This window comes from Patagioenas fasciata, chromosome Z (assembly GCF_037038585.1).
Source record: "Patagioenas fasciata isolate bPatFas1 chromosome Z, bPatFas1.hap1, whole genome shotgun sequence".
Taxonomy (NCBI): domain Eukaryota; kingdom Metazoa; phylum Chordata; class Aves; order Columbiformes; family Columbidae; genus Patagioenas; species Patagioenas fasciata.
In genome coordinates, this window is record NC_092560.1 from 6,211,000 (window position 1) to 6,236,962 (window position 25,963).

General features: G+C 51.9%; 4 protein-coding genes across 4 annotated transcripts; all 4 read left to right on the forward strand.

Moving 5' to 3' along the window:
- The first annotated feature begins 2,903 nt into the window (after nucleotides 1-2,903).
- On the forward strand, nucleotides 2,904-4,643 carry LOC136115275 (inositol 1,4,5-trisphosphate receptor-interacting protein-like 1). The gene has a single exon (XM_065861277.1). The coding sequence runs from the start codon at nucleotides 2,904-2,906 to the stop codon at nucleotides 4,641-4,643; it is 1,740 nt and encodes a 579-aa protein (XP_065717349.1).
- Nucleotides 4,644-9,685: 5,042 nt separating this feature from the next.
- Nucleotides 9,686-11,425, forward strand: LOC136115261 (inositol 1,4,5-trisphosphate receptor-interacting protein-like 1). Its single transcript, XM_065861263.1, has one exon. It carries the CDS (start codon nucleotides 9,686-9,688, stop codon nucleotides 11,423-11,425), a length of 1,740 nt encoding a protein of 579 aa, XP_065717335.1.
- A 5,108-nt stretch (nucleotides 11,426-16,533) lies between these two features.
- On the forward strand, nucleotides 16,534-18,273 carry LOC136115252 (inositol 1,4,5-trisphosphate receptor-interacting protein-like 1). The gene has a single exon (XM_065861254.1). The coding sequence runs from the start codon at nucleotides 16,534-16,536 to the stop codon at nucleotides 18,271-18,273; it is 1,740 nt and encodes a 579-aa protein (XP_065717326.1).
- Nucleotides 18,274-23,381: 5,108 nt separating this feature from the next.
- Nucleotides 23,382-25,121, forward strand: LOC136115262 (inositol 1,4,5-trisphosphate receptor-interacting protein-like 1). The gene has a single exon (XM_065861265.1). The coding sequence runs from the start codon at nucleotides 23,382-23,384 to the stop codon at nucleotides 25,119-25,121; it is 1,740 nt and encodes a 579-aa protein (XP_065717337.1).
- The last annotated feature ends 842 nt before the right edge of the window (nucleotides 25,122-25,963 follow it).

A 25,963-nucleotide genomic window follows, 5' to 3' on the forward strand; every position in this document is an offset into this window, starting at 1 on the left:
ATATGTGAGGGTGATCACGAGGGTCACTCTCTCTTCAATCATGGCCGACATCTAGAGAGGACCCTGCCTGTCTGCCTGTGATCCACAGGCCTCAGGCCCTGCATCCCTGCAACCAGTTTCCAGTTTGCTCTGAAGTCCCACCCGTGACAGCCGGGGGCCTGCGCTGCAGCTGCTGGAGCCACCAGCTCCGCACACTCAGCTCCCGCTACTGCAGTGATGCCAACTCCACATCGAGCATTCAAGATTGGGTTTGTATATTTTGTGTATATATTCTCTTTCTATTAGTAGCATTAGTAAAAGCCTTTAAAACCTTTCAACTTGAAGTCTAAGTCTCTCTTCCTTCCTCCTTTCCTATCGTCTCTCTGATGCACAGGAAGTGGGTGGCGGGAGGTGAGGGGGTAACAGGGAGCGTCCGCCACAGTTTATTGCCGCCTTGCCTTAAAGCATGACACACTCCACATGGGTTCACGGGTAGGAGATAGGAACCACTCTGCTGCCAGGTGGTTGTATTACAGATATTACAGATGGAAGACCTAACTACTCGCAGCGGCAGTTCCCATCAACTTTGCTGCAAACCCTGCTCGCGATCCTGTCGCAAGAGGGACAAGCTCAGACAGGCAGCAGAGCTCCTGTGGGCTTTCTGGGTTGGCGCAGATTTTTCTTAGCACTTGAGTTGACTTAAAGGAACTGCCGTGTTTTGGGAGGAGGTTATTGATGGATATAGAGGAAAACAATACATGGAATTGAAAGGGAGAAAGAAACTTAACAGCTGAGACAATTATACTGTTAAGCAGGTATCTTTTACTTTGTCAGCGCTGGGGAACACTGGGGATCGTCCTCCATAAGTGCTCCAAAGACCGGACGCTCTTGCGCTGCTTATATTCCTATAATTCTTATGTATGAACTACAATCTTTGGAAATTTTGATACAGTCCCTAAGTGCCATGTCTACACATCTTTTGGGTACCTCCCGCCACTGTGCCTCAAGCACTTCCCTGGGTATCTTCGTTGAATGCTCATTAACGCTTTCAATGTAGAACTTTTTCCTGATAGCCCATCCAAGCTTCCTCTGGAGAAACTTGAGGCCATTTCCTCTCTTCCTATCACTTGTTACCTGGCAAAAGAGACCAACCCCCACCTCGCCACAACCTCCTTTCAGGCAGTTAGACACAGTGAGAAGGTCTCCCCTCAGCCTCGTTTTCTTCAGGGTCCCTCAACTGCTTCCATTACACTTGTGCTCCAGACCCTTCACCAGCCTCATTGCCCTTCTCTGAATTCACTCTAGCACCTCAAGGACTTTCCTGTAGTGAGGGGCCCAAAACTGACCCCAAGGTTCAGGGTGCAACTTCAGCAGGGCCGAGTACAGGAGGATGATTACTTCCCTCGTCCTGCTGGTCACTGTATTGCTGATACAAGCCAGGACGATGTTGGCCTTTTTGGACACCTGGGCACACTCCCGGCCCATATTCAGCTAGCTGTCAACGTCTTCTTCTGCTGGGCAGCTTTCCAGTCACCCTTTCCTGAGCCTGTAGTGTTGTATGAGGTGGTTATGACTCAAGTGCAGGACCCGGAACTCAGCCTTGTTGAACCTCCTTACAGCTGGCCTCGGCCCATAGATCCAGCCAGTCCAGACCTCTCTCTAGAGCCCTTCTGCCCTCATGCACATCAACAATCCCACCCAACTTGGTGTCATCTGCAAACCTACCAACCATGCACTGGGCTGCAGCTCCCCCTTTGCCCTTTGCCCTTCTCCAGCCTGGAGCACACAGGAATTGGAATAAAGGCGGAGGAAGAGAAGGAGCAGGATTTGAGTGTGCCCCATGCAGGCTGCTAGTCACACCATGAGGCTCTATGAACTACAAGCATCACTGCCATAAACAGGATGGACAGTCAGCACCTTTCATTAAAAAAATTGTGCTTCAAGTCTATGCAGCCTAGAATTATCTGTTTTCTCCTCCAGGTTTACTGGGACTGAATATTCACTATAGAGAGACTGGAGGGGAACAGGGTAGATATTGATCTGAACATACCTCCCCAGCACATCTGTGACTCTTCAGGTCTTCTAGTCTCTAAGATATAGAATCACAGAATAGTTGGGGTTTGAAGGGAGCTTCAAAGGTCACCTAGGTCAAGGCCTGCCCTGAGCAGGGACATCTTCACCCAGATCAGGTTGCTCAGAGTCCCATCTCACAGGATAGGATGTCAGAGAGCAAAGCATCCATGGGTCACATCACCCAGTTTTATAATTGGGAAGGGTCTGGGGGGCTTCTATCTGGTTTGTAAACAGAACCCTGGGAGTGCTGGCCGGCTCGGTGGGTCTGTACATTGTCAGGGTTGGTGTTTGGCTGCCAGGGGCAGCTGCGAGTGGCTGGGCCAGGGTGGTGCGGACGGGCAGGGCCGGCGGGCGTGCCTGTGATGTGCTCGGGCGCCCGTGACATCACAAGGGACGAGTCCCCACGGGGCGGTTATCAGGGGCGCCAGCAGCAGCGCCGCCTCAGTCCGGCTTGGGCCAGCGGTGAGTGCGCAGGCGGGGGGAGGCCGGGCTGGACGGGCCCGGGGCAGAAACGCGGTCCCCGGGGGTGGGTTCTCACCCTGCCTGGAGGGCCCGGTTGCTCACGGGAGCACCTTGGCCAGGGCACGGAGCCGCCGCCACCAGGGCCGGGGCAGCCCTTGCTGCCTCCCAGCTGCCTCGGCCCCATTCCTACCTGCCCCCAGCTCCGTGCGGCCCCTGGCCTCGCTCTCCCTTCACCAGCCCCCTCTCTCCTGACCAGCCCCACTGAGCCCCTCCTCTCCCTTCTCCTGCAGGACATGGCTCTCTTGGACGTTTTCATCGGGCTTTTTCAAATTCTTACCCTGAACGTGCAGTTGGTCGGCTATGAGCTGGATGAGGAGACGCACAGGCGCATGGAGCAGCGTGCTGAGATGCTGAAACGGGAGATGACTTGGCTGTGGCAGGAGATAGAGGAGAGGAGCCGGGAGCAGAGGAACCAGGCGCAGAGGAACCAGGAGCAGAGCGGCTTTGCCTGGGCATCCCTGCTCCTCTCTGCCTTGCAACACTGGCTGTGCTGGGCCGTTGCTGGAGTCCTGGTCGTGCTCTTTGTGCTTTGCTGGTGCCTCAGGAAATGGAGCCCTGAGCCAGAGAGAGGAGAGGAGAGCTTTGCTAAAAACGTGGAGAAGAAGAAACATGAAGGAGAGAATGATGATGCAAACGAAGCTCAAGAAGAGAATGATGATGCAAATGAACCTGAAGAGAATCATGATGCAAATGACGACGAAGAAGGGAATGATGATGCAAACGAAGCTCAAGAAGAGAATGATAATGCAAATGAACCTGAAGAAGAAAATGACGATGCCAATGAAGACGAAGAAGAGAATGATGATGAAAACGAAAATGACGATGAAGAAGAGAATGATGATGAAAATGAAGATGAAGAAGAGAATGAAGATGAAGATGGAGATGGAGAAGAGAATGATGAGAATGATGATGAAGATGAAGCCGAAGAAGCGAATGATAATGCAAATGACCTGGGAAGGTTTCTTGAGGAGGACATAGAGCGGCCAGTTCAGCACCTGTACAGAGACTGCAAGTCTGTGATGAGCCTTATGGAAACCTTCATCCATCTCTACCAGTATATCTTCTCAAATACTTATTTCCCAGTGCTGGAAAAAGCCATCGAGGTGGGCAGTGCCTTTGAAGGTTGGAGTCCCCGTGGGGAAGACATCACCTACCGCCTGATTTTGCCCCTGAAGCCTCCCCGAGGACACACCTTCCACCTGGAGCCGGGCTCCGTGTGGCCAATGAGGAACTTCCGCATCCGTGTGGAGGTGGTGTGTACCTGTGAGATGGAGCAGCCGGCAGGAGAGACACGTTGCTTCCTCCATCACCCCGAGCAAGAGCACGGGAGGAATGCAGCCTTCAGCATCCTAGACGACCTCTGCACTGCCTCCTACCTAGACGTGCAGAAAACTGCGCGCTATTTCCAGATGTTTGTGAGACGTTCCTGGAGGGCTCTGCATCTTTCAACCGTACGCCGCCTAACAGTGCTGCCCTCTGACCGCTCCTGCAAATTCTGTGTGGTGCAACGCCGGGGGAAAAGGATTTTAATTGAGTTGATGTTTGGGGTGCAAGAAGGTGACTCGGACATCTTTGTGAGCAGCCAGTATACAGAGGCTGGCTACACTCCAAGCACAATGTGGCCAGAGACCTATGCTGTGGCAGAGATGAAGTTCTTCAGGTTGATTGCCAGAAAGGCACATCCTGACACCTGCTACCTCAGATGCCTGCAGCTCTGTGCCCGCTGCCTGCTGGGCAGAGACTTTTCCACCTATACACTGAAGACAGTTATGATGCACGTGCTGACCACCATGCCGCTGTCAAACTGGCACAGGAGGTATTCCTGGCAATGGCTGAACGACATCCTGCAGTACCTGCAGAGATGTCTGCGGAGGAAATGCCTGAACCACTTCTTCATTGGCAATGAGAACCTGCCAGAGGAGATCATCTTGCCCCCGGAACTGCGAATGGCTGAACCATTCAACCTCTTCCAGCACCTGACGCAGAATCCTTACGCCTCTGAGCACGCAAATCTTGAGTTTGATGGGTTGCAAAGTCGGGTTCATAGGATGCTTCTCGACGGGCGCTGAAAGAGGCCATCCTGCACAGAGCTGTGTTTGCGCAGGTCGCAGCTGCTGGCAGACAACCGTGTGTTCCAGGAAGAACAAAGAGGGGAGAATGCAGGGCACGGAAAGGAAAGGAAAAGGTGTTGCACCTTCCCTGCGCAGCTAAAGCGCCTCCTGGGGAGTGGGACACGATGCAGCTGAAGAGGCCATCACGAGGAGTCTTGTGACAGGGACTCCCTTACCACCCGGACAGCAACTGCCCTCTCTCTTCAACAGCTTCCATTCCATTCCATTCCATTCATTGCATTGCATTGCATTCCATTCCTTCTGGGAGCTTTACCACGTGCAGAGCTGCCCATAAGTGTTGTGTTTGAATAAAAGTTGTGTTGTGAGTGCTTGCATCACTTTTGTGGGGATCGTGGGCATAGGGTGCTGACTGCTCAGCTGCCACAGGGTCAGGGAGCATTTTGCAGAAGAGCTGATGTGGTGGGCTGTGGTCTCTCTCATTCTGTAAATCAGGCTCCTCTTTGCATCCATGCTTCCTCATCAGGGCAATGAGAATAGCCCTTCAGCCTCCGTGAGGTGGTCCATCCAGTGCAGCAGATGGCGCAGAGGACGCAGGAGCAGAGTGGCTTGGCCTTGGGAGCACTGTGCTTTTCTGCCTTGCAGCAGTGGCAGGTCTAGTCTTTCTCCTGCTCTTTGGGCTCTGCTGGCGGCTACAGAAAAGGAGCTCTGCCTATGTCGGTATTAATGAGTTGGAGAGATCCAGCAGCAACACAGCACAGGAGAAGGAAGAGGAGACAGGGATGAGAAACACGAGGAAGAGGAAAGTGAAGAAGATCCCTGTGATGATAGTGATTTGAGCATGGTTTCTGAAAAGCACATTCAGTATCCAGTGCAGAACATGGCCAGCAAGTGCCAGGTGGCAGAGGAAGTAGCGGTGGCTTCCTCCATGTTTTCAGGTTGCTCTTCTTCAATAGTTTCTTCCTCACGCTGTAGCCAGTCATTGAGGCGGGCAGCACTTTTTAAGGCTGGAATCCTCATGAGAACCATGCTGTCTCCCCCCTGCTTGTGCCCCTGCATCCTGCCCTTGGCCATGCCTTCCACCTCGATCTGAGCATCGTGGAGCAGGTGCTGGCAAGAGACCCCTGCAACCATGTGGAGCTGCAGCATGCCTGGATGAGGAGACATCTGGTGGAGAATGTGCTGAGCATGTGCATATCCCTGAGGACACACTGAGTAAATATCACCCTGTATCACCCCTCTTCCACGTTAGGGTGCTGCCCTTCTCCCGCTCATGCAATCTTCAGCTAGCTGACTACTTCAACAGGACTGTTTTCGTTGTGTGGACAGTCGGTGGGGAGAAAGGCAAGTCGGACATCTTCCTGAGCATTTGGTAGGCCGAAGCGACTTTACTGGTGTTTACTTTCTCTCTGATAGGATTGTGCTTTTTCAAGTAGCATTTGGTCATCTCATGATGTCACACTGATCCTTCATGGGTCCTTAGGATTTTAATCTATGTTTTTTGGTTTTTGCTTGTCTTTAGCAGGAATTGTACCCCTTACAGTCGCTAGAGCAAACACATGAAAGTTGCCTGCCTCCTTCTGTCTAGCTATTTATCACACACAGTTTGGCAATATTCAGGTCATTGTATTTATACAGTGTTTCTTTTATCCCCTCTTTCCGGCAGAGGCCAGTAAACACCAGCGGCTGTGGCACCCCTCCTGCCCAAGGCACATGTCAAGGCATCTTTTATACTCCCTCTGAAATTAGTTTCTGTCCCCAAAAAGGAATACTATGTTGGGTAGGACACCTTTTTTGAACATGAGGATTTTAAAGATACACTTGTCCTGGTTTTGTTAAAAGCAAGACCACTTTTCTTCTAGTGATTTTTCTTTCAGCTAAGTTCTTCTAGGCAGCTATACTTTTCTGAGTTTTAGCCTGCATACTTTTCCTTGGATGCTGTACTCAGTGCTGATAAGAAGACCAAGGGAATGCTGAAGAAGCTCATGTTTAGATTTATTACCATGGTAGCCAAGAAAGACTGATAAGTTTTCCCATGTTCCGTCCTGAGAGGGGCGTGTTTGAAGAGGGGTGGATGGAACAGGTGACTTAAATTGACCAATTAAGTATTCCATCACATAACCGTCATACCCCCCTCATATATGTGAGGGTGATCACGAGGGTCACTCTCTCTTCAATCATGGCCGACATCTAGAGAGGACCCTGCCTGTCTGCCTGTGATCCACAGGCCTCAGGCCCTGCATCCCTGCAACCAGTTTCCAGTTTGCTCTGAAGTCCCACCCGTGACAGCCGGGGGCCTGCGCTGCAGCTGCTGGAGCCACCAGCTCCGCACACTCAGCTCCCGCTACTGCAGTGATGCCAACTCCACATCGAGCATTCAAGATTGGGTTTGTATATTTTGTGTATATATTCTCTTTCTATTAGTAGCATTAGTAAAAGCCTTTAAAACCTTTCAACTTGAAGTCTAAGTCTCTCTTCCTTCCTCCTTTCCTATCGTCTCTCTGATGCACAGGAAGTGGGTGGCGGGAGGTGAGGGGGTAACAGGGAGCGTCCGCCACAGTTTATTGCCGCCTTGCCTTAAAGCATGACACACTCCACATGGGTTCACGGGTAGGAGATAGGAACCACTCTGCTGCCAGGTGGTTGTATTACAGATATTACAGATGGAAGACCTAACTACTCGCAGCGGCAGTTCCCATCAACTTTGCTGCAAACCCTGCTCGCGATCCTGTCGCAAGAGGGACAAGCTCAGACAGGCAGCAGAGCTCCTGTGGGCTTTCTGGGTTGGCGCAGATTTTTCTTAGCACTTGAGTTGACTTAAAGGAACTGCCGTGTTTTGGGAGGAGGTTATTGATGGATATAGAGGAAAACAATACATGGAATTGAAAGGGAGAAAGAAACTTAACAGCTGAGACAATTATACTGTTAAGCAGGTATCTTTTACTTTGTCAGCGCTGGGGAACACTGGGGATCGTCCTCCATAAGTGCTCCAAAGACCGGACGCTCTTGCGCTGCTTATATTCCTATAATTCTTATGTATGAACTACAATCTTTGGAAATTTTGATACAGTCCCTAAGTGCCATGTCTACACATCTTTTGGGTACCTCCCGCCACTGTGCCTCAAGCACTTCCCTGGGTATCTTCGTTGAATGCTCATTAACGCTTTCAATGTAGAACTTTTTCCTGATAGCCCATCCAAGCTTCCTCTGGAGAAACTTGAGGCCATTTCCTCTCTTCCTATCACTTGTTACCTGGCAAAAGAGACCAACCCCCACCTCGCCACAACCTCCTTTCAGGCAGTTAGACACAGTGAGAAGGTCTCCCCTCAGCCTCGTTTTCTTCAGGGTCCCTCAACTGCTTCCATTACACTTGTGCTCCAGACCCTTCACCAGCCTCATTGCCCTTCTCTGAATTCACTCTAGCACCTCAAGGACTTTCCTGTAGTGAGGGGCCCAAAACTGACCCCAAGGTTCAGGGTGCAACTTCAGCAGGGCCGAGTACAGGAGGATGATTACTTCCCTCGTCCTGCTGGTCACTGTATTGCTGATACAAGCCAGGACGATGTTGGCCTTTTTGGACACCTGGGCACACTCCCGGCCCATATTCAGCTAGCTGTCAACGTCTTCTTCTGCTGGGCAGCTTTCCAGTCACCCTTTCCTGAGCCTGTAGTGTTGTATGAGGTGGTTATGACTCAAGTGCAGGACCCGGAACTCAGCCTTGTTGAACCTCCTTACAGCTGGCCTCGGCCCATAGATCCAGCCAGTCCAGACCTCTCTCTAGAGCCCTTCTGCCCTCATGCACATCAACAATCCCACCCAACTTGGTGTCATCTGCAAACCTACCAACCATGCACTGGGCTGCAGCTCCCCCTTTGCCCTTTGCCCTTCTCCAGCCTGGAGCACACAGGAATTGGAATAAAGGCGGAGGAAGAGAAGGAGCAGGATTTGAGTGTGCCCCATGCAGGCTGCTAGTCACACCATGAGGCTCTATGAACTACAAGCATCACTGCCATAAACAGGATGGACAGTCAGCACCTTTCATTAAAAAAATTGTGCTTCAAGTCTATGCAGCCTAGAATTATCTGTTTTCTCCTCCAGGTTTATTGGGACTGAATATTCACTATGGAGAGACTGGAGGGGAAAAGGGTAGATATTGATCTGAACATACCTCCCCAGCACATCTGTGACTCTTCAGGTCTTCTAGTCTCTAAGATATAGAATCACAGAATAGTTGGGGTTTGAAGGGAGCTTCAAAGGTCACCTAGGTCAAGGCCTGCCCTGAGCAGGGACATCTTCACCCAGATCAGGTTGCTCAGAGTCCCATCTCACAGGATAGGATGTCAGAGAGCAAAGCATCCATGGGTCACATCACCCAGTTTTATAATTGGGAAGGGTCTGGGGGGCTTCTATCTGGTTTGTAAACAGAATCCTGGGAGTGCTGGCCGGCTCGGTGGGTCTGTACATTGTCAGGGTTGGTGTTTGGCTGCCAGGGGCAGCTGCGAGTGGCTGGGCCAGGGTGGTGCGGACGGGCAGGGCCGGCGGGCGTGCCTGTGATGTGCTCGGGCGCCCGTGACATCACAAGGGACGAGTCCCCACGGGGCGGTTATCAGGGGCGCCAGCAGCAGCGCCGCCTCAGTCCGGCTTGGGCCAGCGGTGAGTGCGCAGGCGGGGGGAGGCCGGGCTGGACGGGGCCGGGGCAGAAACGCGGTCCCCGGGGGTGGGTTCTCACCCTGCCTGGAGGGCCCGGTCGCTCACGGGAGCACCTTGGCCAGGGCACGGAGCCGCCGCCACCAGGGCCGGGGCGGCCCTTGCTGCCTCCCAGCTGCCTCGGCCCCATTCCTACCTGCCCCCAGCTCCGTGCGGCCCCTGGCCTCGCTCTCCCTTCACCAGCCCCCTCTCTCCTGACCAGCCCCACTGAGCCCCTCCTCTCCCTTCTCCTGCAGGACATGGCTCTCTTGGACGTTTTCGTCGGGCTTTTTCAAATTCTTACCCTGAACGTGCAGTTGGTCGGCTATGAGCTGGATGAGGAGACGCACAGGCGCATGGAGCAGCGTGCTGAGATGCTGAAACGGGAGATGACTTGTCTGTGGCAGGAGATAGAGGAGAGGAGCCGGGAGCAGAGGAACCAGGCGCAGAGGAACCAGGAGCAGAGCGGCTTTGCCTGGGCATCCCTGCTCCTCTCTGCCTTGCAACACTGGCTGTGCTGGGCCGTTGCTGGAGTCCTGGTCGTGCTCTTTGTGCTCTGCTGGTGCCTCAGGAAATGGAGCCCTGAGCCAGAGAGAGGAGAGGAGAGCTTTGCTAAAAACGTGGAGAAGAAGAAACATGAAGGAGAGAATGATGATGCAAACGAAGCTCAAGAAGAGAATGATGATGCAAATGAACCTGAAGAGAATCATGATGCAAATGAAGACGAAGAAGGGAATGATGATGCAAACGAAGCTCAAGAAGAGAATGATAATGCAAATGAACCTGAAGAAGAAAATGACGATGCCAATGAAGACGAAGAAGAGAATGATGATGAAAACGAAAATGACGATGAAGAAGAGAATGATGATGAAAATGAAGATGAAGAAGAGAATGAAGATGAAGATGGAGATGGAGAAGAGAATGATGAGAATGATGATGAAGATGAAGCCGAAGAAGCGAATGATAATGCAAATGACCTGGGAAGGTTTCTTGAGGAGGACATAGAGCGGCCAGTTCAGCACCTGTACAGAGACTGCAAGTCTGTGATGAGCCTTATGGAAACCTTCATCCATCTCTACCAGTATATCTTCTCAAATACTTATTTCCCAGTGCTGGAAAAAGCCATCGAGGTGGGCAGTGCCTTTGAAGGTTGGAGTCCCCGTGGGGAAGACATCACCTACCGCCTGATTTTGCCCCTGAAGCCTCCCCGAGGACACACCTTCCACCTGGAGCCGGGCTCCGTGTGGCCAATGAGGAACTTCCGCATCCGTGTGGAGGTGGTGTGTACCTGTGAGATGGAGCAGCCGGCAGGAGAGACACGTTGCTTCCTCCATCACCCCGAGCAAGAGCACGGGAGGAATGCAGCCTTCAGCATCCTAGACGACCTCTGCACTGCCTCCTACCTAGACGTGCAGAAAACTGCGCGCTATTTCCAGATGTTTGTGAGACGTTCCTGGAGGGCTCTGCATCTTTCAACCGTACGCCGCCTAACAGTGCTGCCCTCTGACCGCTCCTGCAAATTCTGTGTGGTGCAACGCCGGGGGAAAAGGATTTTAATTGAGTTGATGTTTGGGGTGCAAGAAGGTGACTCGGACATCTTTGTGAGCAGCCAGTATACAGAGGCTGGCTACACTCCAAGCACAATGTGGCCAGAGACCTATGCTGTGGCAGAGATGAAGTTCTTCAGGTTGATTGCCAGAAAGGCACATCCTGACACCTGCTACCTCAGATGCCTGCAGCTCTGTGCCCGCTGCCTGCTGGGCAGAGACTTTTCCACCTATACACTGAAGACAGTTATGATGCACGTGCTGACCACCATGCCGCTGTCAAACTGGCACAGGAGGTATTTCTGGCAATGGCTGAACGACATCCTGCAGTACCTGCAGAGATGTCTGCGGAGGAAATGCCTGAACCACTTCTTCATTGGCAATGAGAACCTGCCAGAGGAGATCATCTTGCCCCCGGAACTGCGAATGGCTGAACCATTCAACCTCTTCCAGCACCTGACGCAGAATCCTTACGCCTCTGAGCACGCAAATCTTGAGTTTGATGGGCTGCAAAGTCGGGTTCATAGGATGCTTCTCGACAGGCGCTGAAAGAGGCCATCCTGCACAGAGCTGTGTTTGCGCAGGTCGCAGCTGCTGGCAGACAACCGTGTGTTCCAGGAAGAACAAAGAGGGGAGAATGCAGGGCACGGAAAGGAAAGGAAAAGGTGTTGCACCTTCCCTGCGCAGCTAAAGCGCCTCCTGGGGAGTGGGACACGATGCAGCTGAAGAGGCCATCACGAGGAGTCTTGTGACAGGGACTCCATTACCACCTGGACAGCAACTGCCCTCTCTCTTCAACAGCTTCCATTCCATTCCATTCCATTCCATTCCATTCCATTCCATTCCATTCCATTCCATTCCATTCCATTCCATTCCATTGCATTGCATTGCATTGCATTGCATTGCATTCCATTCCTTCTGGGAGCTTTACCACGTGCAGAGCTGCCCATAAGTGTTGTGTTTGAATAAAAGTTGTGTTGTGAGTGCTTGCATCACTTTTGTGGGGATCGTGGGCATAGGGTGCTGACTGCTCAGCTGCCACAGGGTCAGGGAGCATTTTGCAGAAGAGCTGATGTGGTGGGCTGTGGTCTCTCTCATTCTGTAAATCAGGCTCCTCTTTGCATCCATGCTTCCTCATCAGGGCAATGAGAATAGCCCTTCAGCCTCCGTGAGGTGGTCCATCCAGTGCAGCAGATGGCGCAGAGGACGCAGGAGCAGAGTGGCGTGGCCTTGGGAGCACTGTGCTTTTCTGCCTTGCAGCAGTGGCAGGTCTAGTCTTTCTCCTGCTCTTTGGGCTCTGCTGGCGGCTACAGAAAAGGAGCTGTGCCTATGTCGGTATTAATGAGGAGGAGAGATCCAGCAGCAACACAGCGCAGGAGAAGGAAGAGGAGACAGGGATGAGAAACACGAGGAAGAGGAAAGTGAAGAAGATCCCTGTGATGATAGTGATTTGAGCATGGTTTCTGAAAAGCACATTCAGTATCCAGTGCAGAACATGGCCAGCAAGTGCCAGGTGGCAGAGGAAGTAGCGGTGGCTTCCTCCATGTTTTCAGGTTGCTCTTCTTCAATAGTTTCTTCCTCACACTGCAGCCAGTCATTGAGGCGGGCAGCACTTTTTAAGGCTGGAATCCTCATGAGAACCATGCTGTCTCCCCCCTGCTTGTGCCCCTGCATCCTGCCCTTGGCCATGCCTTCCACCTCGATCTGAGCATCGTGGAGCAGGTGCTGGCAAGAGACCCCTGCAACCATGTGGAGCTGCAGCATGCCTGGATGAGGAGACATCTGGTGGAGAATGTGCTGAGCATGTGCATATCCCTGAGGACACACTGAGTAAATATCACCCTGTATCACCCCTCTTCCACGTTAGGGTGCTGCCCTTCTCCCGCTCATGCAATCTTCAGCTAGCTGACTACTTCAACAGGACTGTTTTCGTTGTGTGGACAGTCGGTGGGGAGAAAGGCAAGTCGGACATCTTCCTGAGCATTTGGTAGGCCGAAGCGACTTTACTGGTGTTTACTTTCTCTCTGATAGGATTGTGCTTTTTCAAGTAGCATTTGGTCATCTCATGATGTCACACTGATCCTTCATGGGTCCTTAGGATTTTAATCTATGTTTTTTGGTTTTTGCTTGTCTTTAGCAGGAATTGTACCCCTTACAGTCGCTAGAGCAAACACATGAAAGTTGCCTGCCTCCTTCTGTCTAGCTATTTATCACACACAGTTTGGCAATATTCAGGTCATTGTATTTATACAGTGTTTCTTTTATCCCCTCTTTCCGGCAGAGGCCAGTAAACACCAGCGGCTGTGGCACCCCTCCTGCCCAAGGCACATGTCAAGGCATCTTTTATACTCCCTCTGAAATTAGTTTCTGTCCCCAAAAAGGAATACTATGTTGGGTAGGACACCTTTTTTGAACATGAGGATTTTAAAGATACACTTGTCCTGGTTTTGTTAAAAGCAAGACCACTTTTCTTCTAGTGATTTTTCTTTCAGCTAAGTTCTTCTAGGCAGCTATACTTTTCTGAGTTTTAGCCTGCATACTTTTCCTTGGATGCTGTACTCAGTGCTGATAAGAAGACCAAGGGAATGCTGAAGAAGCTCATGTTTAGATTTATTACCATGGTAGCCAAGAAAGACTGATAAGTTTTCCCATGTTCCGTCCTGAGAGGGGCGTGTTTGAAGAGGGGTGGATGGAACAGGTGACTTAAATTGACCAATTAAGTATTCCATCCCATAACCGTCATACCCCCCTCATATATGTGAGGGTGATCACGAGGGTCACTCTCTCTTCAATCATGGCCGACATCTAGAGAGGACCCTGCCTGTCTGCCTGTGATCCACAGGCCTCAGGCCCTGCATCCCTGCAACCAGTTTCCAGTTTGCTCTGAAGTCCCACCCGTGACAGCCGGGGGCCTGCGCTGCAGCTGCTGGAGCCACCAGCTCCGCACACTCAGCTCCCGCTACTGCAGTGATGCCAACTCCACATCGAGCATTCAAGATTGGGTTTGTATATTTTGTGTATATATTCTCTTTCTATTAGTAGCATTAGTAAAAGCCTTTAAAACCTTTCAACTTGAAGTCTAAGTCTCTCTTCCTTCCTCCTTTCCTATCGTCTCTCTGATGCACAGGAAGTGGGTGGCGGGAGGTGAGGGGGTAACAGGGAGCGTCTGCCACAGTTTATTGCCGCCTTGCCTTAAAGCATGACACACTCCACATGGGTTCACGGGTAGGAGATAGGAACCACTCTGCTGCCAGGTGGTTGTATTACAGATATTACAGATGGAAGACCTAACTACTCGCAGCGGCAGTTCCCATCAACTTTGCTGCAAACCCTGCTCGCGATCCTGTCGCAAGAGGGACAAGCTCAGACAGGCAGCAGAGCTCCTGTGGGCTTTCTGGGTTGGCGCAGATTTTTCTTAGCACTTGAGTTGACTTAAAGGAACTGCCGTGTTTTGGGAGGAGGTTATTGATGGATATAGAGGAAAACAATACATGGAATTGAAAGGGAGAAAGAAACTTAACAGCTGAGACAATTATACTGTTAAGCAGGTATCTTTTACTTTGTCAGCGCTGGGGAACACTGGGGATCGTCCTCCATAAGTGCTCCAAAGACCGGACGCTCTTGCGCTGCTTATATTCCTATAATTCTTATGTATGAACTACAATCTTTGGAAATTTTGATACAGTCCCTAAGTGCCATGTCTACACATCTTTTGGGTACCTCCCGCCACTGTGCCTCAAGCACTTCCCTGGGTATCTTCGTTGAATGCTCATTAACGCTTTCAATGTAGAACTTTTTCCTGATAGCCCATCCAAGCTTCCTCTGGAGAAACTTGAGGCCATTTCCTCTCTTCCTATCACTTGTTACCTGGCAAAAGAGACCAACCCCCACCTCGCCACAACCTCCTTTCAGGCAGTTAGACACAGTGAGAAGGTCTCCCCTCAGCCTCGTTTTCTTCAGGGTCCCTCAACTGCTTCCATTACACTTGTGCTCCAGACCCTTCACCAGCCTCATTGCCCTTCTCTGAATTCACTCTAGCACCTCAAGGACTTTCCTGTAGTGAGGGGCCCAAAACTGACCCCAAGGTTCAGGGTGCAACTTCAGCAGGGCCGAGTACAGGAGGATGATTACTTCCCTCGTCCTGCTGGTCACTGTATTGCTGATACAAGCCAGGACGATGTTGGCCTTTTTGGACACCTGGGCACACTCCCGGCCCATATTCAGCTAGCTGTCAACGTCTTCTTCTGCTGGGCAGCTTTCCAGTCACCCTTTCCTGAGCCTGTAGTGTTGTATGAGGTGGTTATGACTCAAGTGCAGGACCCGGAACTCAGCCTTGTTGAACCTCCTTACAGCTGGCCTCGGCCCATAGATCCAGCCAGTCCAGACCTCTCTCTAGAGCCCTTCTGCCCTCATGCACATCAACAATCCCACCCAACTTGGTGTCATCTGCAAACCTACCAACCATGCACTGGGCTGCAGCTCCCCCTTTGCCCTTTGCCCTTCTCCAGCCTGGAGCACACAGGAATTGGAATAAAGGCGGAGGAAGAGAAGGAGCAGGATTTGAGTGTGCCCCATGCAGGCTGCTAGTCACACCATGAGGCTCTATGAACTACAAGCATCACTGCCATAAACAGGATGGACAGTCAGCACCTTTCATTAAAAAAATTGTGCTTCAAGTCTATGCAGCCTAGAATTATCTGTTTTCTCCTCCAGGTTTATTGGGACTGAATATTCACTATGGAGAGACTGGAGGGGAAAAGGGTAGATATTGATCTGAACATACCTCCCCAGCACATCTGTGACTCTTCAGGTCTTCTAGTCTCTAAGATATAGAATCACAGAATAGTTGGGGTTTGAAGGGAGCTTCAAAGGTCACCTAGGTCAAGGCCTGCCCTGAGCAGGGACATCTTCACCCAGATCAGGTTGCTCAGAGTCCCATCTCACAGGATAGGATGTCAGAGAGCAAAGCATCCATGGGTCACATCACCCAGTTTTATAATTGGGAAGGGTCTGGGGGGCTTCTATCTGGTTTGTAAACAGAATCCTGGGAGTGCTGGCCGGCTCGGTGGGTCTGTACATTGTCAGGGTTGGTGTTTGGCTGCCAGGGGCAGCTGCGAGTGGCTGGGCCAGGGTGGTGCGGACGGGCAGGGCCGGCGGGCGTGCCTGTGATGTGCTCGGGCGCCCGTGACATCACAAGGGACGAGTCCCCACGGGGCGGTTATCAGGGGCGCCAGCAGCAGCGCCGCCTCAGTCCGGCTTGGGCCAGCGGTGAGTGCGCAGGCGGGGGGAGGCCGGGCTGGACGGGCCCGGAGCAGAAACGCGGTCCCCGGGGGTGGGTTCTCACCCTGCCTGGAGGGCCCGGTTGCTCACGGGAGCACCTTGGCCAGGGCATGGAGCCGCCGCCACCAGGGCCGGGGCGGCCCTTGCTGCCTCCCAGCTGCCTCGGCCCCATTCCTACCTGCCCCCAGCTCCGTGCGGCCCCTGGCCTCGCTCTCCCTTCACCAGCCCCCTCTCTCCTGACCAGCCCCACTGAGCCCCTCCTCTCCCTTCTCCTGCAGGACATGGCTCTCTTGGACGTTTTCGTCGGGCTTTTTCAAATTCTTACCCTGAACGTGCAGTTGGTCGGCTATGAGCTGGATGAGGAGACGCACAGGCGCATGGAGCAGCGTGCTGAGATGCTGAAACGGGAGATGACTTGGCTGTGGCAGGAGATAGAGGAGAGGAGCCGGGAGCAGAGGAACCAGGCGCAGAGGAACCAGGAGCAGAGCGGCTTTGCCTGGGCATCCCTGCTCCTCTCTGCCTTGCAACACTGGCTGTGCTGGGCCGTTGCTGGAGTCCTGGTCGTGCTCTTTGTGCTCTGCTGGTGCCTCAGGAAATGGAGCCCTGAGCCAGAGAGAGGAGAGGAGAGCTTTGCTAAAAACGTGGAGAAGAAGAAACATGAAGGAGAGAATGATGATGCAAACGAAGCTCAAGAAGAGAATGATGATGCAAATGAACCTGAAGAGAATCATGATGCAAATGACGACGAAGAAGGGAATGATGATGCAAACGAAGCTCAAGAAGAGAATGATAATGCAAATGAACCTGAAGAAGAAAATGACGATGCCAATGAAGACGAAGAAGAGAATGATGATGAAAACGAAAATGACGATGAAGAAGAGAATGATGATGAAAATGAAGATGAAGAAGAGAATGAAGATGAAGATGGAGATGGAGAAGAGAATGATGAGAATGATGATGAAGATGAAGCCGAAGAAGCGAATGATAATGCAAATGACCTGGGAAGGTTTCTTGAGGAGGACATAGAGCGGCCAGTTCAGCACCTGTACAGAGACTGCAAGTCTGTGATGAGCCTTATGGAAACCTTCATCCATCTCTACCAGTATATCTTCTCAAATACTTATTTCCCAGTGCTGGAAAAAGCCATCGAGGTGGGCAGTGCCTTTGAAGGTTGGAGTCCCCGTGGGGAAGACATCACCTACCGCCTGATTTTGCCCCTGAAGCCTCCCCGAGGACACACCTTCCACCTGGAGCCGGGCTCCGTGTGGCCAATGAGGAACTTCCGCATCCGTGTGGAGGTGGTGTGTACCTGTGAGATGGAGCAGCCGGCAGGAGAGACACGTTGCTTCCTCCATCACCCCGAGCAAGAGCACGGGAGGAATGCAGCCTTCAGCATCCTAGACGACCTCTGCACTGCCTCCTACCTAGACGTGCAGAAAACTGCGCGCTATTTCCAGATGTTTGTGAGACGTTCCTGGAGGGCTCTGCATCTTTCAACCGTACGCCGCCTAACAGTGCTGCCCTCTGACCGCTCCTGCAAATTCTGTGTGGTGCAACGCCGGGGGAAAAGGATTTTAATTGAGTTGATGTTTGGGGTGCAAGAAGGTGACTCGGACATCTTTGTGAGCAGCCAGTATACAGAGGCTGGCTACACTCCAAGCACAATGTGGCCAGAGACCTATGCTGTGGCAGAGATGAAGTTCTTCAGGTTGATTGCCAGAAAGGCACATCCTGACACCTGCTACCTCAGATGCCTGCAGCTCTGTGCCCGCTGCCTGCTGGGCAGAGACTTTTCCACCTATACACTGAAGACAGTTATGATGCACGTGCTGACCACCATGCCGCTGTCAAACTGGCACAGGAGGTATTTCTGGCAATGGCTGAACGACATGCTGCAGTACCTGCAGAGATGTCTGCGGAGGAAATGCCTGAACCACTTCTTCATTGGCAATGAGAACCTGCCAGAGGAGATCATCTTGCCCCCGGAACTGCGAATGGCTGAACCATTCAACCTCTTCCAGCACCTGACGCAGAATCCTTACGCCTCTGAGCACGCAAATCTTGAGTTTGATGGGCTGCAAAGTCGGGTTCATAGGATGCTTCTCGACAGGCGCTGAAAGACGCCATCCTGCACAGAGCTGTGTTTGCGCAGGTCGCAGCTGCTGGCAGACAACCATGTGTTCCAGGAAGAACAAAGAGGGGAGAATGCAGGGCACGGAAAGGAAAGGAAAAGGTGTTGCACCTTCCCTGCGCAGCTAAAGCGCCTCCTGGGGAGTGGGACACGATGCAGCTGAAGAGGCCATCACGAGGAGTCTTGTGACAGGGACTCCATTACCACCTGGACAGCAACTGCCCTCTCTCTTCAACAGCTTCCATTCCATTCCATTCCATTCCATTCCATTCCATTCCATTCCATTCCATTCCATTCCATTCCATTCCATTCCATTGCATTGCATTGCATTGCATTGCATTGCATTCCATTCCTTCTGGGAGCTTTACCACGTGCAGAGCTGCCCATAAGTGTTGTGTTTGAATAAAAGTTGTGTTGTGAGTGCTTGCATCACTTTTGTGGGGATCGTGGGCATAGGGTGCTGACTGCTCAGCTGCCACAGGGTCAGGGAGCATTTTGCAGAAGAGCTGATGTGGTGGGCTGTGGTCTCTCTCATTCTGTAAATCAGGCTCCTCTTTGCATCCATGCTTCCTCATCAGGGCAATGAGAATAGCCCTTCAGCCTCCGTGAGGTGGTCCATCCAGTGCAGCAGATGGCGCAGAGGACGCAGGAGCAGAGTGGCTTGGCCTTGGGAGCACTGTGCTTTTCTGCCTTGCAGCAGTGGCAGGTCTAGTCTTTCTCCTGCTCTTTGGGCTCTGCTGGCGGCTACAGAAAAGGAGCTGTGCCTATGTCGGTATTAATGAGGAGGAGAGATCCAGCAGCAACACAGCGCAGGAGAAGGAAGAGGAGACAGGGATGAGAAACACGAGGAAGAGGAAAGTGAAGAAGATCCCTGTGATGATAGTGATTTGAGCATGGTTTCTGAAAAGCACATTCAGTATCCAGTGCAGAACATGGCCAGCAAGTGCCAGGTGGCAGAGGAAGTAGCGGTGGCTTCCTCCATGTTTTCAGGTTGCTCTTCTTCAATAGTTTCTTCCTCACACTGCAGCCAGTCATTGAGGCGGGCAGCACTTTTTAAGGCTGGAATCCTCATGAGAACCATGCTGTCTCCCCCCTGCTTGTGCCCCTGCATCCTGCCCTTGGCCATGCCTTCCACCTCGATCTGAGCATCGTGGAGCAGGTGCTGGCAAGAGACCCCTGCAACCATGTGGAGCTGCAGCATGCCTGGATGAGGAGACATCTGGTGGAGAATGTGCTGAGCATGTGCATATCCCTGAGGACACACTGAGTAAATATCACCCTGTATCACCCCTCTTCCACGTTAGGGTGCTGCCCTTCTCCCGCTCATGCAATCTTCAGCTAGCTGACTACTTCAACAGGACTGTTTTCGTTGTGTGGACAGTCGGTGGGGAGAAAGGCAAGTCGGACATCTTCCTGAGCATTTGGTAGGCCGAAGCGACTTTACTGGTGTTTACTTTCTCTCTGATAGGATTGTGCTTTTTCAAGTAGCATTTGGTCATCTCATGATGTCACACTGATCCTTCATGGGTCCTTAGGATTTTAATCTATGTTTTTTGGTTTTTGCTTGTCTTTAGCAGGAATTGTACCCCTTACAGTCGCTAGAGCAAACACATGAAAGTTGCCTGCCTCCTTCTGTCTAGCTATTTATCACACACAGTTTGGCAATATTCAGGTCATTGTATTTATACAGTGTTTCTTTTATCCCCTCTTTCCGGCAGAGGCCAGTAAACACCAGCGGCTGTGGCACCCCTCCTGCCCAAGGCACATGTCAAGGCATCTTTTATACTCCCTCTGAAATTAGTTTCTGTCCCCAAAAAGGAATACTATGTTGGGTAGGACACCTTTTTTGAACATGAGGATTTTAAAGATACACTTGTCCTGGTTTTGTTAAAAGCAAGACCACTTTTCTTCTAGTGATTTTTCTTTCAGCTAAGTTCTTCTAGGCAGCTATACTTTTCTGAGTTTTAGCCTGCATACTTTTCCTTGGATGCTGTACTCAGTGCTGATAAGAAGACCAAGGGAATGCTGAAGAAGCTCATGTTTAGATTTATTACCATGGTAGCCAAGAAAGACTGATAAGTTTTCCCATGTTCCGTCCTGAGAGGGGCGTGTTTGAAGAGGGGTGGATGGAACAGGTGACTTAAATTGACCAATTAAGTATTCCATCCCATAACCGTCATACCCCCCTCATATATGTGAGGGTGATCACGAGGGTCACTCTCTCTTCAATCATGGCCGACATCTAGAGAGGACCCTGCCTGTCTGCCTGTGATCCACAGGCCTCAGGCCCTGCATCCCTGCAACCAGTTTCCAGTTTGCTCTGAAGTCCCACCCGTGACAGCCGGGGGCCTGCGCTGCAGCTGCTGGAGCCACCAGCTCCGCACACTCAGCTCCCGCTACTGCAGTGATGCCAACTCCACATCGAGCATTCAAGATTGGGTTTGTATATTTTGTGTATATATTCTCTTTCTATTAGTAGCATTAGTAAAAGCCTTTAAAACCTTTCAACTTGAAGTCTAAGTCTCTCTTCCTTCCTCCTTTCCTATCGTCTCTCTGATGCACAGGAAGTGGGTGGCGGGAGGTGAGGGGGTAACAGGGAGCGTCCGCCACAGTTTATTGCCGCCTTGCCTTAAAGCATGACACACTCCACATGGGTTCACGGGTAGGAGATAGGAACCACTCTGCTGCCAGGTGGTTGTATTACAGATATTACAGATGGAAGACCTAACTACTCGCAGCGGCAGTTCCCATCAACTTTGCTGCAAACCCTGCTCGCGATCCTGTCGCAAGAGGGACAAGCTCAGACAGGCAGCAGAGCTCCTGTGGGCTTTCTGGGTTGGCGCAGATTTTTCTTAGCACTTGAGTTGACTTAAAGGAACTGCCGTGTTTTGGGAGGAGGTTATTGATGGATATAGAGGAAAACAATACATGGAATTGAAAGGGAGAAAGAAACTTAACAGCTGAGACAATTATACTGTTAAGCAGGTATCTTTTACTTTGTCAGCGCTGGGGAACACTGGGGATCGTCCTCCATAAGTGCTCCAAAGACCGGACGCTCTTGCGCTGCTTATATTCCTATAATTCTTATGTATGAACTACAATCTTTGGAAATTTTGATACAGTCCCTAAGTGCCATGTCTACACATCTTTTGGGTACCTCCCGCCACTGTGCCTCAAGCACTTCCCTGGGTATCTTCGTTGAATGCTCATTAACGCTTTCAATGTAGAACTTTTTCCTGATAGCCCATCCAAGCTTCCTCTGGAGAAACTTGAGGCCATTTCCTCTCTTCCTATCACTTGTTACCTGGCAAAAGAGACCAACCCCCACCTCGCCACAACCTCCTTTCAGGCAGTTAGACACAGTGAGAAGGTCTCCCCTCAGCCTCGTTTTCTTCAGGGTCCCTCAACTGCTTCCATTACACTTGTGCTCCAGACCCTTCACCAGCCTCATTGCCCTTCTCTGAATTCACTCTAGCACCTCAAGGACTTTCCTGTAGTGAGGGGCCCAAAACTGACCCCAAGGTTCAGGGTGCAACTTCAGCAGGGCCGAGTACAGGAGGATGATTACTTCCCTCGTCCTGCTGGTCACTGTATTGCTGATACAAGCCAGGACGATGTTGGCCTTTTTGGACACCTGGGCACACTCCCGGCCCATATTCAGCTAGCTGTCAACGTCTTCTTCTGCTGGGCAGCTTTCCAGTCACCCTTTCCTGAGCCTGTAGTGTTGTATGAGGTGGTTATGACTCAAGTGCAGGACCCGGAACTCAGCCTTGTTGAACCTCCTTACAGCTGGCCTCGGCCCATAGATCCAGCCAGTCCAGACCTCTCTCTAGAGCCCTTCTGCCCTCATGCACATCAACAATCCCACCCAACTTGGTGTCATCTGCAAACCTACCAACCATGCACTGGGCTGCAGCTCCCCCTTTGCCCTTTGCCCTTCTCCAGCCTGGAGCACACAGGAATTGGAATAAAGGCGGAGGAAGAGAAGGAGCAGGATTTGAGTGTGCCCCATGCAGGCTGCTAGTCACACCATGAGGCTCTATGAACTACAAGCATCACTGCCATAAACAGGATGGACAGTCAGCACCTTTCATTAAAAAAATTGTGCTTCAAGTCTATGCAGCCTAGAATTATCTGTTTTCTCCTCCAGGTTTATTGGGACTGAATATTCACTATGGAGAGACTGGAGGGGAAAAGGGTAGATATTGATCTGAACATACCTCCCCAGCACATCTGTGACTCTTCAGGTCTTCTAGTCTCTAAGATATAGAATCACAGAATAGTTGGGGTTTGAAGGGAGCTTCAAAGGTCACCTAGGTCAAGGCCTGCCCTGAGCAGGGACATCTTCACCCAGATCAGGTTGCTCAGAGTCCCATCTCACAGGATAGGATGTCAGAGAGCAAAGCATCCATGGGTCACATCACCCAGTTTTATAATTGGGAAGGGTCTGGGGGGCTTCTATCTGGTTTGTAAACAGAATCCTGGGAGTGCTGGCCGGCTCGGTGGGTCTGTACATTGTCAGGGTTGGTGTTTGGCTGCCAGGGGCAGCTGCGAGTGGCTGGGCCAGGGTGGTGCGGACGGGCAGGGCCGGCGGGCGTGCCTGTGATGTGCTCGGGCGCCCGTGACATCACAAGGGACGAGTCCCCACGGGGCGGTTATCAGGGGCGCCAGCAGCAGCGCCGCCTCAGTCCGGCTTGGGCCAGCGGTGAGTGCGCAGGCGGGGGGAGGCCGGGCTGGACGGGGCCGGGGCAGAAACGCGGTCCCCGGGGGTGGGTTCTCACCCTGCCTGGAGGGCCCGGTCGCTCACGGGAGCACCTTGGCCAGGGCACGGAGCCGCCGCCACCAGGGCCGGGGCGGCCCTTGCTGCCTCCCAGCTGCCTCGGCCCCATTCCTACCTGCCCCCAGCTCCGTGCGGCCCCTGGCCTCGCTCTCCCTTCACCAGCCCCCTCTCTCCTGACCAGCCCCACTGAGCCCCTCCTCTCCCTTCTCCTGCAGGACATGGCTCTCTTGGACGTTTTCGTCGGGCTTTTTCAAATTCTTACCCTGAACGTGCAGTTGGTCGGCTATGAGCTGGATGAGGAGACGCACAGGCGCATGGAGCAGCGTGCTGAGATGCTGAAACGGGAGATGACTTGTCTGTGGCAGGAGATAGAGGAGAGGAGCCGGGAGCAGAGGAACCAGGCGCAGAGGAACCAGGAGCAGAGCGGCTTTGCCTGGGCATCCCTGCTCCTCTCTGCCTTGCAACACTGGCTGTGCTGGGCCGTTGCTGGAGTCCTGGTCGTGCTCTTTGTGCTCTGCTGGTGCCTCAGGAAATGGAGCCCTGAGCCAGAGAGAGGAGAGGAGAGCTTTGCTAAAAACGTGGAGAAGAAGAAACATGAAGGAGAGAATGATGATGCAAACGAAGCTCAAGAAGAGAATGATGATGCAAATGAACCTGAAGAGAATCATGATGCAAATGAAGACGAAGAAGGGAATGATGATGCAAACGAAGCTCAAGAAGAGAATGATAATGCAAATGAACCTGAAGAAGAAAATGACGATGCCAATGAAGACGAAGAAGAGAATGATGATGAAAACGAAAATGACGATGAAGAAGAGAATGATGATGAAAATGAAGATGAAGAAGAGAATGAAGATGAAGATGGAGATGGAGAAGAGAATGATGAGAATGATGATGAAGATGAAGCCGAAGAAGCGAATGATAATGCAAATGACCTGGGAAGGTTTCTTGAGGAGGACATAGAGCGGCCAGTTCAGCACCTGTACAGAGACTGCAAGTCTGTGATGAGCCTTATGGAAACCTTCATCCATCTCTACCAGTATATCTTCTCAAATACTTATTTCCCAGTGCTGGAAAAAGCCATCGAGGTGGGCAGTGCCTTTGAAGGTTGGAGTCCCCGTGGGGAAGACATCACCTACCGCCTGATTTTGCCCCTGAAGCCTCCCCGAGGACACACCTTCCACCTGGAGCCGGGCTCCGTGTGGCCAATGAGGAACTTCCGCATCCGTGTGGAGGTGGTGTGTACCTGTGAGATGGAGCAGCCGGCAGGAGAGACACGTTGCTTCCTCCATCACCCCGAGCAAGAGCACGGGAGGAATGCAGCCTTCAGCATCCTAGACGACCTCTGCACTGCCTCCTACCTAGACGTGCAGAAAACTGCGCGCTATTTCCAGATGTTTGTGAGACGTTCCTGGAGGGCTCTGCATCTTTCAACCGTACGCCGCCTAACAGTGCTGCCCTCTGACCGCTCCTGCAAATTCTGTGTGGTGCAACGCCGGGGGAAAAGGATTTTAATTGAGTTGATGTTTGGGGTGCAAGAAGGTGACTCGGACATCTTTGTGAGCAGCCAGTATACAGAGGCTGGCTACACTCCAAGCACAATGTGGCCAGAGACCTATGCTGTGGCAGAGATGAAGTTCTTCAGGTTGATTGCCAGAAAGGCACATCCTGACACCTGCTACCTCAGATGCCTGCAGCTCTGTGCCCGCTGCCTGCTGGGCAGAGACTTTTCCACCTATACACTGAAGACAGTTATGATGCACGTGCTGACCACCATGCCGCTGTCAAACTGGCACAGGAGGTATTTCTGGCAATGGCTGAACGACATCCTGCAGTACCTGCAGAGATGTCTGCGGAGGAAATGCCTGAACCACTTCTTCATTGGCAATGAGAACCTGCCAGAGGAGATCATCTTGCCCCCGGAACTGCGAATGGCTGAACCATTCAACCTCTTCCAGCACCTGACGCAGAATCCTTACGCCTCTGAGCACGCAAATCTTGAGTTTGATGGGCTGCAAAGTCGGGTTCATAGGATGCTTCTCGACAGGCGCTGAAAGAGGCCATCCTGCACAGAGCTGTGTTTGCGCAGGTCGCAGCTGCTGGCAGACAACCGTGTGTTCCAGGAAGAACAAAGAGGGGAGAATGCAGGGCACGGAAAGGAAAGGAAAAGGTGTTGCACCTTCCCTGCGCAGCTAAAGCGCCTCCTGGGGAGTGGGACACGATGCAGCTGAAGAGGCCATCACGAGGAGTCTTGTGACAGGGACTCCATTACCACCTGGACAGCAACTGCCCTCTCTCTTCAACAGCTTCCATTCCATTCCATTCCATTCCATTCCATTCCATTCCATTCCATTCCATTCCATTCCATTCCATTCCATTCCATTCCATTCCATTGCATTGCATTGCATTGCATTGCATTGCATTCCATTCCTTCTGGGAGCTTTACCACGTGCAGAGCTGCCCATAAGTGTTGTGTTTGAATAAAAGTTGTGTTGTGAGTGCTTGCATCACTTTTGTGGGGATCGTGGGCATAGGGTGCTGACTGCTCAGCTGCCACAGGGTCAGGGAGCATTTTGCAGAAGAGCTGATGTGGTGGGCTGTGGTCTCTCTCATTCTGTAAATCAGGCTCCTCTTTGCATCCATGCTTCCTCATCAGGGCAATGAGAATAGCCCTTCAGCCTCCGTGAGGTGGTCCATCCAGTGCAGCAGATGGCGCAGAGGACGCAGGAGCAGAGTGGCGTGGCCTTGGGAGCACTGTGCTTTTCTGCCTTGCAGCAGTGGCAGGTCTAGTCTTTCTCCTGCTCTTTGGGCTCTGCTGGCGGCTACAGAAAAGGAGCTGTGCCTATGTCGGTATTAATGAGGAGGAGAGATCCAGCAGCAACACAGCGCAGGAGAA

What these genes read in the sequence shown, in the direction of transcription:
- LOC136115275 (XM_065861277.1), top strand. Translation starts at nt 2,904, where the DNA reads ATGGAGCAGCGTGCTGAGATGCTGAAACGGGAGATGACTTGGCTGTGG.
- LOC136115261 (XM_065861263.1), top strand. Translation starts at nt 9,686, where the DNA reads ATGGAGCAGCGTGCTGAGATGCTGAAACGGGAGATGACTTGTCTGTGG.
- LOC136115252 (XM_065861254.1), top strand. Translation starts at nt 16,534, where the DNA reads ATGGAGCAGCGTGCTGAGATGCTGAAACGGGAGATGACTTGGCTGTGG.
- LOC136115262 (XM_065861265.1), top strand. Translation starts at nt 23,382, where the DNA reads ATGGAGCAGCGTGCTGAGATGCTGAAACGGGAGATGACTTGTCTGTGG.